Source organism: Hippoglossus hippoglossus, chromosome 4 (genome assembly GCF_009819705.1).
Source record: "Hippoglossus hippoglossus isolate fHipHip1 chromosome 4, fHipHip1.pri, whole genome shotgun sequence".
NCBI classification, from domain to species: domain Eukaryota; kingdom Metazoa; phylum Chordata; class Actinopteri; order Pleuronectiformes; family Pleuronectidae; genus Hippoglossus; species Hippoglossus hippoglossus.
In genome coordinates this window covers 25,292,463-25,312,141 of record NC_047154.1, presented here as the reverse complement: position 1 = coordinate 25,312,141, position 19,679 = coordinate 25,292,463, and the positions used below count along the sequence as shown (strand labels likewise).

Below are 19,679 nucleotides of genomic sequence, written 5' to 3'. Positions count from 1 at the left end.
ACCACGATCCTAAAATACCTCCACAACCCGTCCACAGCCTTTGATAGGTCGCTAAACCAACTGCTGCCGAGCTGGCAGAGTCACTGATGAAGATGAAGTTTACTTTCTGGAGCCGGAGAAAAAGAAGCTGTAAATCTTGGGTTTACATAGCGAGAGACAGAGAGAGAGAGAGAGAGAGAGAGAGAGAGAGAGAGAGAGAGAGAGAGTGAGTGAGAGAGGGAGGGAGGGGGGGGCGGGGAGAGATCACACTCCAATGCTTAACCTCAAAGGAAACTTCAAAACAGTGACGGAGCACATGGGAGAGAGCAGAACCTCCCTCTGGAAAAGCTGATTCAGAGACAGAACCAAGTCTGCACACTTTAACTCTGAGATTCTTTCATAACCAACACACCAGCTGTGACCAAATGAAAAACACTGTCGGTTCATCCAGGCTGGTCGTTGGTTTACGCCTCATCTTGGTGGGAAAGGTCCCCACAGAGGTTTTTAGACAAACACTGAACTGCAGATATTCTCCTGAAATTATCCAGAGGGGCTGTTTGTGACAACGCAAATGTCAGAGTTAGTTGCTCTGGACATTCTCCTGAACTTGTCCTGCCGGGCCCCTGTTAAATATCCAGCAAATATCAGAGGGAGCCCATTAGATAAATGTGTTGTCTCGAGTTCCTGCAATTGAACTGAAACGTTTGAAGGTCTGAACCAAACAAGGAAGGTGTGAAAGCTCCTTAAAACTCAAACCACAAGCCCTTCATTGATATTTCAATCCACATATTCAGCTCATATTCCCACAGTCGTCCATCTACATGAACTTCACCAGGTTGGAAACTCACCCAACTCTAAAAAGTGGATGTTTTCCAGACACATTTTGCTGTTGGATGAGTCACACATGTGCCAGATGTAGCATTTCACTCCAGATAACCCTCCAGATGAGGACAGGAAGAATTTGCAATAATAAAGTTTAGCCAAGCGTCCACTCACCCGTATTCTCCTCATAGCAGCCACAATCTCCACCCGGCTGCCCGGCCGCGCCACATCCAGACTGCCGATGTACTGTTGTGAGGAGGGTGAAACACACAACAATTACACAAAATAAACTTTGCATTCTTTCACCACATGTCCTAGATCGTAACCAATCAGGGGCGGATGCAGGGGGGGGCAGGTGAAATCTGATTGGCCCCCTGAGGTGCCCCTGTCCTGTCACTTACTAACAGAAATATGACAGTTTCTTAAAGATGTATGTTTTCCAAGTTTTTCTAAAGAACGCAATGTGCTTTTGTAAATTGTGGCCCCTGATTCAGAAAAATCCTGGATCCGCCACTGTAATAACCACATGTGACTTTATGATGACAACAATACTGTAGTTTCATATATATGTGTGTGAATTAACATTATATTGGTATTAGAGAGCTAGATATGATACGAGAATATTTAAATTAACCTTAATGTGGTTTTAGAAGGTAGGGTGTACTTTTCGTGATATTAGTATTGGTTACACATCATTTATGTCTTTGCAATTAACCTAATAAGTAAAAAATAAAATGTATATTTTCCAAGCTTTGTTGAAGAACACAATAAACTTGAATATGGGATACTTTTCAGAATAAGACTTCAACGTCCACCTGCCTGAATCAGGAAAGGTTCACAGGTGTTTGACGTCATAATCTGATTAATGAGCACGTGATGACACTACAGCAGTTACAGATGTGTTTGGTGAAATATAATACACATGTGAATTAACCTTGTATTGGTTTTAGAAGGTAGGCTGTGGTTCCCATGATATACAGATGGTTTACATTATAAGAATAAAACCATGATATATTCAACCTTATCATTTCTACCAGTTTTTAAAGGAGACTATAGAACTAGTAGAAGTCAGAGGTCAGGCTGAGCTCAGGTGGGAGAAACGTGCGGAGCCTGATTTGAAAAGTTCGCGGGATGTGAACCCACCTTCGCCTCGAAGTTGATCCCGTGCTGAAACGCTTCCTCGTTGTGCAGCGGGATCCGCAGGTCGTGCCCGTCGTCCACCAGGTTGTACTTGGTCTTTCCGGGCATCTTGTTCAGAAGTACGCACCGCTTCAATGTGAGAGTAAATCCAAAGAAGAAGTAGAAGAAGACGAAGAAGAAGAAGAAGAAGCGTAGAACTACAGGGGACGTTCACTTCGTGGTCTCCATCGCTGAGAAGCGTCCCGGCGCGGCGAGCCCTCCACACCCCGGTAACTACCTCCACAGCCCCGGTGCACCGCTGCTGCTTCCCCCGGTAGCGACTTCACCGTCTCCGCGTTGAACACATGCGGGAGGACGAGGAGGAGGAGGAGGAAGCGGAGGAAGAGGAAGGAGCCAGATGTTTTCCAGACTTTTCCCGTGGAGGACCGTGGACACTGTGGAAGTTCTGCTGCTCCCGGAGGCCCCGCCCCCGGCCCCGCTGCGGCCGCCGCCCCCCGCCCGGAGCCCCGGTGTGATTGGAGGAGCCCGCGGGTCCCACCTGCTTCCATTGGAGCAGAGAGGCACCGTGGCCCCGTGGAGGAGGGGCTTCGAGGTGTAGTCCGCCCCCTCACACACACACACACACACACACACACGCACACACACGCACACACACACACACACACACACACACACACACACACACACGCACACACACACACACACACACACACACACACGCACACGTACAGAAACAGACACACAGACTCACACACGTACTCACACACTTTCTCAAGCACACACAGTCACACACACAGTCACACACACACATTCTCTGACACAATCACACACTCACACGTTCTCACACACACACACACACTCACACACACACACACACTCACACACACACACACACACACACACACACACACACACACACACACACACACACACACTGACAATTCAATGTGCTTTAAAAAACCAAAGGCATCATGACAAATTGTAAAAGCAACATGGGACAAAACAAAAGAGCATTTAAATATAAATTAAAAGAGTTAATTACAAAATTAAAAATTTGAACTAAATAGAATGAGAAATAAAAGAGTTAAAATAACAGTTCAGTGTAATAAATGAGTCATTATTTGACTGAATGAAAGTCAAAGAAGTGACCTGCAGGAGCTTGTTCATAGAAGACGAACGCTGCTCCTCCATGTTTAGTTCTGACTCTGGGGACCGACCTGACGACCTGATGACCTGATGACCTGAGGGGCCTGGAAGCTGCAGATCAGAAATATGTTGTGGCCCTAAACCATTCAGGGCTTTATAAACCAACAATAGTCAAGTTAAAGGCAAATCTTAGCCTTCAAGCAGTTGAGGACCAACCAAAACCTCAACATGGTCCTCACAAAGATAGAAGTAAACACACACACACACCCCTGAATGTCAGACTGAGGAACTGGTGCAGCCGACTTCACTGTGTAAACATTTACTCTTTTATCTTCACCAGTGATTAATCAACTCACACAACATGCACACGCAAAAGATTACATCAATCACTTAATCTTGCCATTATTTCACGCAACATAAATCAACATTTTGAAATATGTGTGGGGTCTAAATAACACAATCTAACAGAGGTCATCTCTAATTCTCTTTTGGAACCTGGACAATGATACAGATGAATCAAATAAATGTAATTAAACATTATCTGTTTGTGATTTAAAACTGTTTTTTATGCTTTGTTAAATGCTTTTCTTTCTGTAAATCACTTTGCATGGACTCTGTGAATGATAATGTAGTATTTAAATAAGTGAGAATCTAAGACACTAGAAGATAAAATGGTCATTTGCTTCCTAGAAATTGATCCTGTTGTGAAAAACTAAATATTAATGTGGCTTCACAGGATGTTGTGCACAAATCCCAGAATCTGAATAAAATAAAATAAAAAGGGAAAGACTACCAACTAGTGGCCGTGTCTGCCAGCACCTGCTGGGCTGAGTGCAACTCCTGCAGCTGAGTTATTAAATGTAAGATTAAGAAACCATGTGACCTTTCGGTTTGTGTTTTTCTGTCTCAAATTAAGCCACTGAATTGTTTTAGGTTTTCGTTTTGGTAAATGATCAAATAAGTGGAAAACAAAACCTGCCACAAGGGAAGAATTTCAACGTTTTTAAGTTATTTCAAAGCAGAAATGTTGTGTCCTCAATTAATTAAGTAATTTCACTTAAATATCTGAGTTTAATTGCTCATATTTTCTCTCTTTGCATCATTACTGTGCAGGCTGATGTAATAACAAATTATTGACAGCATTTTTTAATGTATAATTTTTAGTATAGGCTTTTATGTACAGATCAATAACCTATAATCATTACTGAATGCAAAACCAAATAGCAAAACGAGCAAAAATGGTCATAAAAATAGTTTAAAACAACTGTGCATGTTAACAAAAATAATATAGATTCATAGATAACTGATTTATTTAAGTGTCAGGGGTCAGAACTTTATATTTATACTGAAAAATGCTGCAAAAGCCTCAAATATCAAAACTTAAACCAGCATAAATACATCCTGGACTCGAGGAAACCAACTTGCAGGGTAATGACATATTGTTGTTGATCCTTTCATTGAGAGCCTCTCCAGTGTGAGAGACCTCCCCACGACCCACACTGATCTGTGGTCAGCCGACACACTGGAGCTGCATGCATGTTTAATGCACTTGTCACGTTGTATAATGCACACACCATCTGTGTCACCCTGGGAGTGAGGATGCATCGCTCCCCTCGAGGTGGTCCCAGGCGTGGAGCACAGGGGGAAGTGGGGCAGCAGTAATTCACATTCTCACCACCTCTTTGGAAATATATAAAGTGCTGCTGCTGCTGCTAATGGTGTCTCCGGGGCTTATGACAGGAGGATTCTGCATGTGATTTCCTCTCCGTGGGTTCAGAACTGGCATCTGGCTGCTGGATTCTGCGGCGTGTGCCATTCAGCCCCCTGCTCTCGATTAGCGTCTTCGCTGTAAACAGTCCAAGGAAAACACGACACACACAATCACCAGTCATCCAAAATGAACTCCCTCGTTTAAACCACTGTTTTTGAAAGATGTGTGGCTGAGCAGTTTGAGCAGAACAACTCTGGACAGTCTCCGAGCTCGGTGTTGACACTGAGGACTCACACTGCACTCATAGTATTCTGGACAGAGCATGTTCAAGGATATTTTGTTTGTCTCATGGCAGCGAAACAGCAAAAAGGCAGACGAGACCAGCTGCCGTCGCTCCGCATGAGGAATTATTGCCGACTGCAGCCAGTTCTGCTCTCCGGGGCCCTACGTGGCTCCTAAGGCTCTTAAAAAAGGATAGAGAGCAACTTAATCCCGGCCCGCTCCTCAAATACATGTGATCTTTTGATTAGAGCTTTAGCTTTGAAAGCATATGCCCACTACGGGAAGCAGGTCCTGGAGATTAGTGCACTAAAAAAGGGTGCAACATGGAAAAGGCACTCAGCGGAGCTCATACCTGCCAAGGGCCCAATGAAGTCTCTTCAAAGTCAATCAAGCTGCAACACACTTCACACACTCTTAGATATCAGCTCAAGATCGAGACCCATCATGTGTTTCTGGGGTGAACTGCATTTTGGAAAAGTCTTGGATTCCGATCTGGATCTGCAACTAAATTTAATGGGTTCTTCCCTGAAAAATATCGAATTCTTTTGCTAAAATTAAGATTATTCTGCTAAAATCAGTTCTCAGTAGAACACACACGTCCTCCATGGCCCAACAGTCGCCTTAAAATCAATCAAGCTGCACCAAATTTCACAGCCTCAGGCGCCATGTTCCATCCGTCCATCCAGTTTTGTAGAAATCCGCTCGGTTGTTCTTGTGCGTCTGAGGTGAGCTCATGAGGCGAGCTGTGTTGGGCAGGTCACTGGTCTGAGGTGGGAAGGTTACTTCACTGAGGAACTCCTGCCCAATGCATGCTGGGAAAGACACCCCCCCCCCCCCCCCCCCCCCCCCCCCCCCGTGAAACTGAGCAGTTCAAGAAGTTTAGAAAATGAATGTATGGCTGAGACCTGATATCTGGTAGAATCACCACCTCCTGTATTCATCATGTGTAGTTTTCTTTGTTGTGTTCACAGTCGTCCGACTTAGATCGTAATTGTGTGACCACAAAAAGGTCTGGGGCTATTTTCACAGTGATCTGATGAAACTCATCTTGCTTTGAGGGGATGATGTTTTCACATCCTTAACTTTGTCTCTTAATCCAAACACAACACTAACATTTTCTGTTTGGTGCTTTTTGTTTTTGAGTGAGGTCGGGGTGTCGGCAGGAGCCCTGAACCTCCCTCCCTGTGGCGTCTGTCGCGACCACAGAATTACTCATAAAAAATTACTCTGGGTGTGTGTGTGACTGTCTGCGCACACACACACACACACACACACACACACACACACACACACACACACACACACACACACACACACACACACACACACACACACACACACACACAAAGTCGTTCACATCTTGAGGGCCTCTTAATTAATAATGGGGATTTTCACAGAATGTGGGACACAGTGCACGAGAACTAGATGCAGTTCTCCTCAGAGAGCTGAAGAGAAGGAGACGAAAGCAGGGGAACAAATGATGAAAACAATGGGCTTCATATTTAATATCATATCATATTATATCTAACATCATATCTTATAAAACTGTGTGACAACATGGAACATTAACCTAACAAAGAAACTGGCAGAGGTAGATTAGTGTGAATACAATCCACACAATAGTTGTAGTAGCTTTAATTGAAGTGATGATTGAGCTCTGCAGTTAAACTGTTTGTCATCCAAAAGCACGGTGTTGATTTAAAATCCTCACATGCAAATGTAATCTAAGTGTTTAGATGTTTACAGATTTTAAAAGCTTGAAGTATTCAGTATGTTTGGAGAGAATATTGAAAATTGAAATACATTGTTTTGTGTAACTCTCCAAAAATGTATGTTGTTCGGTGTGTTAATTTCCTCATAAGTTTTCTACACAGTCAGAAAATCTGTATGATTCAGTGTCAGCAAATTTAGAAAGTCTATCGTAGCAAATGTCAATTATAAGTAGTTATTAATTATTTACTTTTAGTTTCTTTCTCTGTTTTATAACCATGATAATTGTCTTTAAGCTCTTTTAAAAACACAATACAGGTCAAATGGATTGTTATTATTATTATATTGTTGTTTTTATTATTGTTATATTTTCTTTACTTAGAATAAAGTAAACATGATGCAGCATTGTTTTGTTTCTGTCTTCGTTAAACTAATTATCATTAGTTTTTGAATTATTGCATCTAGTACTTCTCACGGGTTCCCAGCGTGTTATTATTTAAACATTTTATTAGAAGAATTATTAAACTCAGAGTATTATTCACTCAGAGTATTTGAATGAGCTCCGGGGAGTAAAAATGAATGCTAGACTGACATCATGTGGACCCATCATGAATTACAGAATGCTTCTCATTCAACCTCTCAGATTATCTCTATTTATCTTATTTGCTGTATGTGTGTTTATTTATTGAGAATATGATGCATTTATTTGTTTGTTTATTTGTTTAGCAGGATTATGCAAAACCTACAGAACAGATTACCATGAGACTTGATGGGAGGACGGTGTATTTTGTTGAGAAGTGAGAAGTTAAAAAGAAATTACAAGGCAAACAAAAGTTCTCTTTGAGGTCGAGGAAAATTAAAACACTTTAATAAGCCTTTGAAATCTTATGGTTTGTCCTGGTGTGAATCAACTCAGCAACAGGTTTGAGTGTTCGCTGTGCTGGAGCTATTGTGTGTGTGTGTCTCAATCCATCAGTGTGTGTCCGTTTGTGTGTGTGTGTGTGTGTCTGTGTGTGTGTGTGTGTGGACAACCCGTCTGCACCTGTAACTTCCTCTGGGCCGTTACATCAGCCCTCTCGATGGGTTCACTGCAGCGTGTTGGGCAGCACACTGAGTCAAGAGGCCCACAACACAGGAGCGCCGCTGTGATTTGTGGCGCCTGTTTCACGAGCCCGGTTGAGGTCGACGTGCTCGCCGGACGGAGGGAGAATGACGAGCAATCTGACCTCGGTCTCTGGAGGAAGCTGCCCGAAAACAATTTCATTTACTCGTTTGTGAAAGAGTCTCCTCGGGGCTGCCAAGGAAGAAACTGAGTCATTCTTCAGCTTCGTAACAGAGAGCGATCCAAGGAGAAGAAAGGACTTGATGGATTATGGACAGTTCAACACTGATGCAGCTGTTTCTGATGCACAAATATTGTTTTCTTGTGTAAACTACATCTAAATATAGCTGTTTTCAGACGTGCACTGAACTCCGGAGTTTCAACTGAACAGATAACTGGATATATGCTGGATCCGGGTTGGTCTTGGCCTTTTAACGACATTTGGAGCCAGACTATGTGCAGGAGTGATCGTGGTGTGGAGCCGTGGTATCGAAGCGAGTCAGACTCAGCTGTCAATCATGACGTTTCAGCCAGTTTTTACATCATCAAATAACAAAACCAAACTTATCAGAGACATGAACATCGGTGTGATAAGAACTACCTGAAATGACAGAAACCATCCTCGTACCAGTTTCTGTTTTGTTTGGTCCATGTCCCAGTCACTAACAAAGAGGAGGCAGGGTTTATGACCTATACTGCAGCCAGCCACCAGGGGGCAAAAGGCTTCAGTTTGTCAGGATGAAGTAGAAAACATGAAAACTAGTGAATTTTCTTCAGAGATGTTTCCACAGAAAGACAAAACTGACACGACTGAACAGTTCCCACGTGAGGAGGAGTTGCTACGTCAGAGTTTGACAAGGAACATGTCACGATTGTGGCGTCGTGGGCCGGGGCAGGAGCTGGCAGCCGGGGCAGATCTGGGAACAGCAGGCTGGGCGTGACGGCGTGCTCGTGCTCGTGGGGATGCAGGTGTGTGTGGTTGTGGTGCTGGTGCCCGGTGTGTTTACTGTCGGCTCGTGCATGGACCTGCTCCTCCACAGCGGCGGCCTGCAGAGGAGGAGAGAGAAGAGCCAGTGTGAGGAGCTGGTTCAGCCTCGGTAAACACACATGTTGATGAGAGGGAAGAGACTGAACCACACATGAACCACAACACCACAAAACAAGGAGCTGAAGAATCTGCTTTTTGTTTTGACTGTAAATAAAGACACGTGGCTCAAATATCCTGGATAAGCTTCTTTAGATATTGTCTCAAAACCTCTACACTTTATGTTAAAATAAAACACGTAAAAAACACAAAATATTCTTTAAAAGCAACTATGAAACAAAACTGGCACTTTAGAGATGCTGTAAATAATTTATGCATTTGAAGAATTAGTTTGCTGTTAAAATCCTAAAGATCAGACATCTAAAGTCCTGATGTGTGGAGCATCCCTGCAGACGAGGCACAGACCTGAGGTTCGTAGATCTCACACTTCACTTCCACTGTGTTCCCCGAGTTGATTCCCTTATCACAGTCAAATATGTGATATGTCATTTGTGAACTGGAACAGAAACCTCGGTGCTGAGAGGAAAGAAACGAGACACAAAAAGAAAGTCCGAGGCCATGAAGGAGCTTCTGAGGCTTAACGTTCTTATGCAAATTTAGTGTTATAAGACATGTATAGAAATACTCTAAATCTGTGTGTGTGTGTGTGTGTGTGTGTGTGTGTGTGTGTGTGTGTGTGTGTGTGTGTGTGTGTGTGTGTGTGTTACTCACAGCAAACTGGCAGTCCATAGGTAAACAGCTGCTCAGATCACTGGCCTCCGTCGTCTTTGAACACACCGTCTCCACGATGGTGAACTCCACGAAGTACGACGGACCAACCACCCACTGGCAAAGTACACAAACACATAATGTACGTAAAGTATACGTTTACTCATCATCCGAGAACTACTAAACACATGAAGAGTTATAAAACAATTCTTTAATGCTTCGTGGAAGTCAGAACCCCAGAATATGAATCTCCAATTAATGATCACTCATTGATTCATAGACCTTATTGTTGCAAGCACTGTTTAGCGCAACTCTGTTTCTTCCTTTCTAATTCATTGTCACAGCCCCTAATCGTTCATGTGTGTTGTTTCTGTTCTCAACCTGGAAACTGGCTTTTGTGATGTTCCCCAGAGCAAAGAAGTTGGCCAGACGACTCTCCTTGTTGAACCTCTGCAGCGAGAGCTTGGCCGTTTCCATAACGATGGGATCGCTCATATCGTTAGCGGTGGGACAGTCTGGACACCTCCTCAGCACCGAAAGAGCGGAAACTAAACACACGGATTCAAAAGAGTCGAGGTCAATGGAAAACGTAGCTGAAGCAAAGTCGATGTTGAAGTGAGGATTTAACCCATGTACGTGATATTATAAGTATGTTGACTTAAAGATGTATTTAAAGAGAATACAATGTGAATTACCTTCACGAAGAACACAGGAGTAGCTCTGAAGTTTGACTTGAGTGTCAAAGGAGGCTGATACCTCACACTCTCCGTAAACCTGAAGGACACAAACACATGGGTATAGATTCCCCTCATCTCAAGTATCATTCATCGTCATTCGTCTAATGTTGTAATCAAAGAGCAGATTGTGTCAGAGTTGGACCATGTGTTGAAATCAAGTCTGTTGTGGTGCAGGACTCAGACATGTGCGTTAGAGGTTTCAACTGAAACGCAGCTCGTTCACTTTGATTGAGGCCGAACTGCTTTGTGATTCCGTTGTGTTGCGTTGCGTTGCTCGTGCTGTGTTGAGCAGAGCCTGACTTCTCATGGCACAACGGAGGCACCAGCCAATCAAATCACGTTATTACAGGAGGCAGAGGTAGCTGGTGAACCCGATGTGAACCCGAGCACGAAAAACAGCTACGTTGTGTGTCGCAAGCATGAAATTGTCAAGCGTTAACGCAACACACAAGTTAATGACTGCAACTAACCCGCCCACATTGTTAGCTGGTTAGCTTCAGCAATGGATTTTTAGATCTTATCCTTATCTTGAGAAGGATCCACCCTTTGGACCCTTTGTTCTGGAATGGAAGGACACGTGTTGTCTTCCGAAGTGAGACAGCCTCGTCACACAACTGTGATGCAATCAGTCTAGACTCCTAAAGGACGCCGCCCCTGAATTGGGACACATCAGCCAATGTGCTGAAGAGTGAACAGATGTATTCCGCCATGTGGTACTTACTGGAACTTCAGAAACACCTCTGACTTCACATTGTTTCCATGGCTTCCTGCTGCTGATGTGGCATGTGGTCTCCAAGACGTCCACGGTCAGTCTGTAGAGTGACCCATAGTTCTGCCAGACACACACACACACACACACAGACACACACACACACACAAACAGACACTAATGATTCTTATCACGTTCAAATAGACAAAATGCAAACAGGCTGTTTCTCCGGCCGCTGTGTAGCTGTAGCGTTTCTCAGGATTAAAAGACGGTGTAGAAGCCTCTCGGTGTTTTGCTTCTACGTGTGTGTTTGCCGGTGTCTGCCCTCACCGTTTCCGTGCTGTGAGAGACGTCGTACACTCTGTTGAGTGACAGGACGTATCCGTGTGTGCCGTCCTGGTTGATCTGCTCCAGGGCTTCTCCTGCCACTCGCACGGCCTCGGGGCTGCTGCAGCCTGGAGGCTCTGGCCGGGCTCTTCCCTCCTGCTGCAGCAGAGCCACACATAGGATCAGCAGGAACACGCTCATCCTCTCACATCGATCCTCACACACACACATCCACCAACAGGGCCTGATAGAAGCAATCCACCACAGCTGAACTGCTAACTCCTACCCTGGCAGACTGTTTCACATTTAGGCTAAGTCATGCCCTGTCCTGTAAATCTTTCTTTGCCAGGATAGTTGTTTTATTTTTTCCAGAGAGGGTTTGAACATGAGAGGCTGACGTTGGACTTTCTCCTCTCTCCTGAAGGATGAGCAAACAACCTCTATCTGCTGGTCTCTAGGCCAATGGGGAAATGAAAGAAATGCAAGCTCATCAAATCAGTTATAAGTCCTCAGTAGTGAGTACTGATCTAATCAGCTGCCTCACTGACTGTATTTAGCATACAAAATGTTGGATGGCAAGACAGAGGCGACGTCTATTGGCCGTGACACAGTCAATACGTTGAACTACCTGAGTTCTCTGTCCCAAAACATTGGAAAAATCTTGGTATCACCTTTGACAATGACCTTAAATAATCATGTCAACACAGTCGTCCAGTCGTGTTTTTGCAGCTCGGGTCAAAAATCAGCAGAAGAAACCAAGAGATTCTCTTTCGTGCTTTCATTTCCTCTCGTGTGGGTTATATTGCAGTTCTCTCTTCACCTGCCTGAGCCAACAGAGCCGGCATAAATTACACCTCCTCCAAAACGCAGCAGCCAGACTCTTTAAGATTTTATTATTATATTTCAGGCCCATTCTGGATTTGCACCAAAGTACATTTAGATGTTTTGAGACCCTATGCGCTCGGCCGTAACCTGAGGTCCTCAGCAAATGGCCTTTGGGACATCTGGCAAACTCCTATTGTCTTTTAAATATCTCTTAAAGATCCACTTTTATAGGTGTAGCTTCTCCTACTTCGGACCTTACCGTCTATTTGAACATTTTTATGTTTTATTTTATTTAGTTTTTACTCTTTTCTCATCTTTAATATCTTTTGCTGCTGTTTCTCTGCTCTAATGCTACGTGATCTTCTAAATACTTTTAATCGTTTCCTGTTGTTTGGATTCAATTTTTAGCACCTTGTAACCGTGTTTTGAAAGGTGCTATATTAATACAGTTTTATTGTCATTTTATTTAACAACAGTACGATATATAATATAAAATATATAGATCGATTGACTAAACAGCTGCAGAGAAAGAAGACACAATAAGTTACCTATTATTTATTTACTCCAATGTTATATTTGTCCATTAACTCATACAATACCTTCAGAAAGTATTTGTAGGTATTTATGTTAAGTTCTTAGAGAATCAAACTTATTATCTTACATTACAATTTTATTCTCCATTTGTTATGATTTTATTTTTGAATTCTCAGTATTCTTTTCTTCAATATGACCCTAATACTCCATCGTAGGTTTTATATTACGAATATAACAAATGTAAAGGATTCGATGGCCTTTTGAGGTCGGTGCAAAATAATATAATCTTCTTCTATATATGTTCTCATGAAGTCTTTCTTCCTCTTTCTGCACAAACAGACACAGGAAAGGTCAGAGATAAAGACGGTTGTGTGAAACTTCAGATGTGCAACAATGCGGAGAGTACTCAGTGTGTACATGTAATTTAAAATAAAGAAAATATGATGTTTTAAAGCATATTTTGATGCATTTTATCTTGTTTTACTCACTAGTGTTGGATTAAAGTTTATTTTCATGGTGTTCAATAGCAGCAGTGAGAGGAAACACACAGATAATTGGTTGTGGCGATTGTGCGTTCAGTGAATTTAATCAACACACAATGGATTTCCTTGTTGTTGATCAACACAGAAAACAGCAGATGAGTATTTGTAGTATCGTTTATTATTTTTTCACCAAACACAGTTGTTTATTTTTATTATTTATGACAACCAATGGAAAAATGTGAAAATAAAACTGGGTGACGTTCATACAATGTTTTCCTGTTGTTTTATTAGATGGTGGAAGTGAAGAGAGACAGCAGCACTTAGATGTTTTGTGCTTACATCAAAACAATTTGGACCGAGAGGAAACGGCCGAGATGCGACCCAAGACGTTTCCTGTCGCGTCTTCACTACAGTCTGTGCGTTTGAGTTCTTCCAGATCCATTCAGGTTCCAGTTGAGTTCCTCCTTATGCGGGTCGCTTGAACAGAGGGTCCTCCGTGAAGAGTTTGTCCACCAGGGTGAGCTCTTCCGTCGGGGCGTGGCACTGGGCGGAGAAAGAGGTGGGGAACGGCAGGATGGTGGGCTCCATCGCTCCGGGGATCTCGGAGTCGGCCTTGGCGGGCAGAGTGACCCCAACCTCAGGGACTTCTGGGAAGAAAGGCAGGGTCACGGGCCGTTCGATGTCGGGCAACATCTTCACCGCGCTCTCTGGGTGGTCGTGGTGTGCCTTCTCGTGCTCGTGCTCGTGGTGATGGTGGTGGTGTTCGTGCTCGTGCAGGTGAGCGTGCTTGTGGTCGTGGTCCAGAGCGAGCTCGTGGTCGTGATCGTGGGTGTGCTCGGCGTCGGCGTGCTTGTACTCGTGGTGGTGGCTTGGTGAGTCAGTGGTGTGGTTGTGCGCTTTGGCGTGATGGGCGTGCACGTGATCGTGGCCGTGCCCGTGGTCGTGGGAGTGATCGTGGGCGTGCCTGTGGGCGCTGCCTGCGTCGTGGTCGTGGGTGTGGTGGTGCTCGGCGTTGTCATCGTGCGTGTGGTTGTTGTCGTGATGAGAGTGGGTCTTGGTGTGGTCATGCTCGTGGTCGTGTGAGTGGGTGTGGTCGGCGCCGTGGGCGTGGTCATGGGCGTGGTCATGAGCGTGGTCATGGGCGTGTGTGTCGTTGTGGCTGTGGTCAGTCTCGCCGCCAAGGAGGTGGAGCTTCTTCTCTCTGTCGGCAATCTGCAAAACACACAAAGGGAAATTAATGATGCACGACACATAATTAGGATAATTCGGACTCAATAAGTGTTCAGGTTGAAATATTGGTTTTAAACCGTAAAGACATAATGTTACTTTATCTTTAACTGTTTTGAGGATTCCAATTTTAGCCTGGATCATATTTGTGTTAGTTTGTCTTTGTGAACATCAGCTGTTTCTGTTCGTAACCTTCTCCAGGAACGAGGAACCATTGGAGGAACTCTGTCTGGACCAGGGTCTACATTAAGGATATGTTTTTTAACACCCCTGGTTTCTGCTTTCCAAAAGTACAGGAACCTTTGAGGTGGAGCTTCCAGCCTTTCATTTCCACCATTTTAAAAATCTGTTGCTCCATTTTGAATGTGCTCTACTACCGGAGCTCTTCTCCAGTCCAGAGTTGACTCAGTAATCAGCAGCAGAACAAACATCCTCCGTATCTACTGTTGTTGCCCGTTTGTCCTTCACTCATCATCGTTGCACAATTTGTTGTAAGATGTTTTTTTCAAACATCAGCAAATGAATCTTTCTGGTTCTTCAGACCATGTTGGAAACACAGGCAACAATCTGGAGGAACACTTAATATTTCGTTTCATTGCTATGAATGAATTCTTATACATTTGCTTTCATTATTATTGTATTATAGATTTCCTTTTATTTTTGGGTGACATGCAAAATAAGAGTCTTACCTCAGGCTCATAGACTTCACACTCCACAGTGGTCTCAGTGTCACCAGTGGGAGGGGTGATCAGGGATCCCTTACAGAAGCCCTTGTGCTGAGGAGGGAACCAGACAAACAAATAAGATACACAAGAATATAAGAAGTTATAAATGATCCATAAAGTTCTTTCCCACTTATTTATTAAAATGAAAACACACGGGTCCAGAGATACGAGCAGAAAACTGAAATAATCTGCTGGTTTATTACTGTTTATAAAGATGGACGACATGACGGGTCGCTGGCTGAAGTATCGTCTTTGGTCATAAACCCTGCTGTCTCCATGTTAGCAGATGGGACATGGACCAAACTCCAAAAATCAAAGTGCACGTTGGATAAATATTGGCTCTAGTTCTTATCACACTGATGTTTGTTCAAGTGTTCGTGTTTTCCGATAAGTTCTCTGATGCTGCCAAACAAGGCGGAACGTCACGATTGACAGTTGAGTTGATTACAATTAAAACCAGTAAAAGTCAATTGTAAAATAAATACTGATATTTAATCAAACTTGTCAAAGCAACAGAAGTTGACCTCAGCAGACACAGAGGCCGGATGTTTGAAGGATTCACCTTTTTGTCGATGTCACAAAACAAATCCTGGAATTTGAAATAATCAATTTGACCCAGATGAGAATGTGGGACAAATAAAAAAACAGAGACAACAAACAATGTGTCGGGACTCACAGTGAACTCGCAGTCCATGAGGGGGCACTTATCAGCTGCCGGCGAGTCCTTGGTGCAGGTCGTCTCCTGGATGGTGAACTCGGCATTGTAGAATGTGGCCATGCCCATCTAGAAACGTTTTAAAAGGAATACACACAACAACATCACAATATAAATACTTTGGTCAGGAGCTGGACGAATATATAGCGAGCTACACTGGAGTCACACGTGTTCCTTAACGTTAGGTGGAACCTGATGCTTGGTCCTAACAACAACAATCACAATCAGGAGGATTTTCTGTAGCGAAGGTTTAGTGTTGTCCTCCACAGTCACCTTTATTCTCTGCATGGTTCAGATCATACAAGATGGGAGGATACAGCTCCTTAACGTGTCCTCTTGGTGTTTTGGACATCTTACCGATAAAGCAGCGCGGGTGACCTGGAGCAGAGCGAAGCGCTTGGTCAGGCCGCTCTCCTTGTTGAACTTCTCCAGGGAGGCGGACACAGCCTTCTGGATCTCAGCGTCCTCCTTGTCGATTGAAGTCGGGCAGTCGGGACACATGGCAGCCACCCTGGCTGCAGGAACTTAGCACAGAGAAAAGCAGGTCGGAGTTAAACTAAATCTCATTTCTCCCAAGTTCTCAGTCTTAGAAATGGCATATTTATAAAAGAGAAAAAGAGAAATCTACTTTAAGAGACAATTCAAAGCTACTGGTTGTTGTTTGAATCATTGTTCTTCTTCTCTTACCTGGTCTGAGAGCACAGTCGTACTTGTAGAGACGCACCACTCTGTTCACCCTGCTGATGAAGATGACAGCTTTACACTGTCCGTACACCTGCAGAGACAAACATGTGAATGTGCTGCACATACACGCCCGTGGATGTAGAATGTGGCTCACGCATGACAGAGAGTGAGTGAGTGTGTTTTCTCACCGGTGTGTCGTCGGTGGAACGAGCCTCACACGTCTTCTGGTCTTTCCTGTCCAGAACGCTGCAGTTGGTCTCCACCACGTCCAGAGTCAGGTAGAAAACGATGCCATTTTCTCCCTGTGACACACACACACACACACACACACACACACACACACACACACACACACACACACACACACACACACACACAGACACACACGCACACACACACAAATGTATCTGTTATTTACTTATCATTATCATTAACCGTTTGAACTCTGCTGTAGCAATCATCTGCCAGTCATTTCATCGTGTCCAACCTCAGCTCAAAGGTTACGTAAATCAATAAACCACAATAAATAAAAAAAACAGATTATTAATTCTGATTCCCTGAACTAAACATCTCATTTACTCGCCCAACTTTAAATCGTCTCTTATGAATGATGCTTCCCTTAAGTTTCTTTATTTGTATTTTGCTTTGTCAGCCTCGGGGGAAGAATGTTTTATTTTGTGTTTGACCTATTTGTTGTTGTAATTTAATGCAAAACTGAGATTTGCATTAGCGAAGAGATGAACTATAAGTACAATATTATAATAAACTCACTAGAAAAGATGCCATCGTGGGTTTCAAAATTATTATTATTGATATTGCGATTTTTAATCTAATAAGATTATTACTTTATTCTCGTAAAAGTATGACTTTATTGCTTTATTCTTGAAATCTCAGAATTGTGAGAATTAAAAATCCTGTGAGAGGAGGAAATATTGATAAAGTAAATCTGGATCTTATTTTGATAACTTTTCTTCACCTTTAACATAATAAAAGTATATAAACAAACACAGGAGATATCCTCAGACACGTCTCCAATCAACCTTCTACTGGTTCAACAAGAATTTAAGAATATTACACGAGTGTGCGTGTGGTCGGGGACTCACGTGTTTGGCCAAGTGCGCGTTGGACAGGTGGTGCAGAGCGAAGACGTAGCCCTCCTTGCGGTCCTGGTTGATCTTTTTGAGAGCCTGTCCTGCGGCGCTCTTCACGAACGCGTCTTCACACGACCCCTGCTCCAGGCCCCCCTGCTCCACCGGAGCGCCAAGGACGTGGGCGCATCCCAACGCCAGCAGCAGCAGCAGAACACAGTGCTTCATGGTAAAGGCCTGAGATGAGTCCGAACACAGACACACACAGGGAGGAGAGATGAGCAGGGAGGGACAGGGTGGACCTCTTATATCCTGCTACTGTTAGCACCCCCCCCCCCCCCCCCCCCTCTCTCTCTCTGTCTCTCTCTCACCCACACACACACACACACTATCACTCCCCTCATGTCACCTCAGGTAAATATGACCATTGACCCCCCCCGCAGCCCCTCCGAAAGCACAGGGCCCCTTCGAAGAATGCTGCATCTGTTGATCTGTATCTGCCGACCACTCAGCTACTGAACAGACTTGCACAATGGATCTTATCAGTCGGGGGGGGGGGGGAATCAGCCCTGAAGTCAAACTCTCTGTGATCTGTCATCGGTCTGTGAGCCGAGCGGAAAAAGGCCGGAAGCCACTCGACACACTCTTTGCCCCGATTTGAGTCGAAATCACAGACTCACGGCCTCGATCCTGCAGCTTCGACCAGGATCCACTGATCTGAAAGTGGAGGAATAATGTAAAATAATCAAACTGGGTATTTTACGTCTATTCAAACAGACTTTTGTCTTGAAGCAGCATGAGGTGACCGCTGCTACACCTCCGGGGGAGATTAGCCGTGATTGTATCACAGTGAAGCAGAGAGGAGGCCAGAGGTCGTGACCCCAGACTTTCTACTGACTCCTGCGTTTCTGAGGGTTTCAAGCTGAATTTTGAAATGTTTAAAATGTAAAAATCCTTAAGAAAACACATTTAAATTCACTTGATCCAGATTTTATTCAGATCTCCAAGTTACACATGATCATAGATATTAGTTCTTTGATCTTCATCAAGATCCACAAATTATTACCTGGGAAATTAATGAAATTGTGGAAAAATGTCCGATCTACTAATGTCAAGGAAAATGAAACTGCACCAAACTTGAATCGGTTCTTCCCTGACTCTTCCTGCGTATTTCCACCAATTTCCATGGAAATCCGTTGTTGTTTTTTGTGTAATCTTACTCAAAAACAAACCAACCAACCAACACACAAATGGACGGTGGTAAAAACATCATCTAACTGGAGGTAATAAGAAATATCGAGCATCTGTTTTGCGTGTGTTTGTATATTTAAGACGTCTCCCTGCATACACATCTGCAAACGGCCTGTCGGAGGCCGTGGGCGTAAAATAGCACAGATATAAGAAGAGCTCACAAACTGAGGGATGTTACGCACGTTCCTGAACTTTGACCTGAATCTGAAGTCTTCACCAATGAACATCTGCAACCGAAGTTAAAGAGACGTTAGGGTTTTTTCTAACGAGCGGTGAAACACGCTGACCTTTGTCTTAACACAATCCATGGAAACGGCTGAAACCCAGAAAATCGACGTTTCTTGTGCAGCTGCTGTTTTGCAACGTCTGTCAGGTACACTTACATAAGAACTGTTTGGACATGAGCGCTCTGGTAGATACTGATCTGACTGCAGGGCCTCAAACTGACGGCTCCCAGCAGGACAGATGGGAGCAGGGCCTCAAACTGACGGCTCCCAGCAGGACGGATGGGAGCACAGGTTACACTCGATCTGGGTCGTTGTTTTCAGACCTGCAGGGAAAATCCAGGAGAATCGGATAAGTTTCCTTTCACACGTGTACAACACAGCAGGAGGTTTTCTGCACAGACACGTTCACAACAGCAACACATTCTCCAGACAGGGACAGGAAGTGATGTATTAACTCTACTTCCCTTGTACTAGGAGGTCAGGAGGAGAATGTCCGAGCGGGT

General features: G+C 43.9%; 3 protein-coding genes and 1 long non-coding RNA gene across 7 annotated transcripts in view; 1 reads left to right on the top strand and 3 right to left on the bottom strand.

Annotated features, from left to right (window-relative positions):
- nos1apa (nitric oxide synthase 1 (neuronal) adaptor protein a) overlaps window positions 1–2,449 on the bottom strand; it is a 114,642-nt gene extending 112,193 nt beyond the window's left edge. For 2 of the 3 annotated variants that reach the window (XM_034582955.1, XM_034582956.1), the window contains exons 1-2: window positions 1,945–2,448; window positions 976–1,047 (exon numbers count right to left, since the gene is read on the bottom strand). In XM_034582955.1, coding sequence (XP_034438846.1) covers window positions 976–1,047; window positions 1,945–2,049 — 177 coding nt within the window. In that variant the 5' untranslated portion in view covers window positions 2,050–2,448. Of the gene's footprint in view, window positions 1–975; window positions 1,048–1,944 lie in introns of all 3 variants that reach the window. The other variant, XM_034582954.1, reaches the window with a different exon arrangement.
- si:ch211-284e20.8 (uncharacterized protein LOC563738 homolog) overlaps window positions 1–11,817 on the bottom strand; it is a 28,364-nt gene extending 16,547 nt beyond the window's left edge. Inside the window, 8 exon segments of the mRNA XM_034582974.1 lie at window positions 8,736–8,825; window positions 8,828–8,939; window positions 9,343–9,453; window positions 9,649–9,762; window positions 10,027–10,193; window positions 10,341–10,419; window positions 11,104–11,214; window positions 11,422–11,817. Of these exon segments, the coding sequence (XP_034438865.1) occupies window positions 8,737–8,825; window positions 8,828–8,939; window positions 9,343–9,453; window positions 9,649–9,762; window positions 10,027–10,193; window positions 10,341–10,419; window positions 11,104–11,214; window positions 11,422–11,649 (1,011 nt within the window). The 5' untranslated portion in view covers window positions 11,650–11,817 and the 3' untranslated portion in view covers window position 8,736.
- Window positions 4,505–16,720, top strand: LOC117760169. Its single transcript, XR_004613628.1, has 3 exons — window positions 4,505–4,515; window positions 8,723–8,965; window positions 16,710–16,720. It is a non-coding gene; the product is annotated as an uncharacterized LOC117760169 (long non-coding RNA).
- Window positions 13,520–17,985, bottom strand: fetub (fetuin B). Of its 2 annotated transcripts, XM_034582958.1 has the most exons (8): window positions 17,714–17,926; window positions 16,799–16,912; window positions 16,614–16,701; window positions 16,284–16,450; window positions 15,888–15,995; window positions 15,176–15,262; window positions 14,330–14,471; window positions 13,520–14,272 (listed from the first exon to the last, which is right to left on the bottom strand). In XM_034582958.1, exons 1-8 carry the CDS (start codon window positions 17,924–17,926, stop codon window positions 13,725–13,727), a joined length of 1,467 nt encoding a protein of 488 aa, XP_034438849.1. In that variant the 3' UTR covers window positions 13,520–13,724. The 2 variants fall into 2 exon arrangements, with proteins under 2 accessions (XP_034438849.1, XP_034438848.1); XM_034582957.1 differs by having other exon boundaries at window positions 13,520–14,471; window positions 17,714–17,985.
- Window positions 17,986–19,679: the final 1,694 nt, after the last annotated feature.

What these genes read in the sequence shown, in the direction of transcription:
- fetub (XM_034582957.1), bottom strand. Translation starts at nt 17,926, where the DNA reads ATGAAGCACTGTGTTCTGCTGCTGCTGCTGGCGTTGGGATGCGCCCAC. An exon ending in ACGCGCACTTGGCCAAACAC is followed by an intron (nt 16,913 to 17,713) that starts GTGAGTCCCCGA and finishes TGTGTGTCACAG; the next exon opens with GGAGAAAATGGCATCGTTTT. An exon ending in GTGAAGTCTATGAGCCTGAG is followed by an intron (nt 14,472 to 15,175) that starts GTAAGACTCTTA and finishes TGTGTTTTGCAG; the next exon opens with ATTGCCGACAGAGAGAAGAA.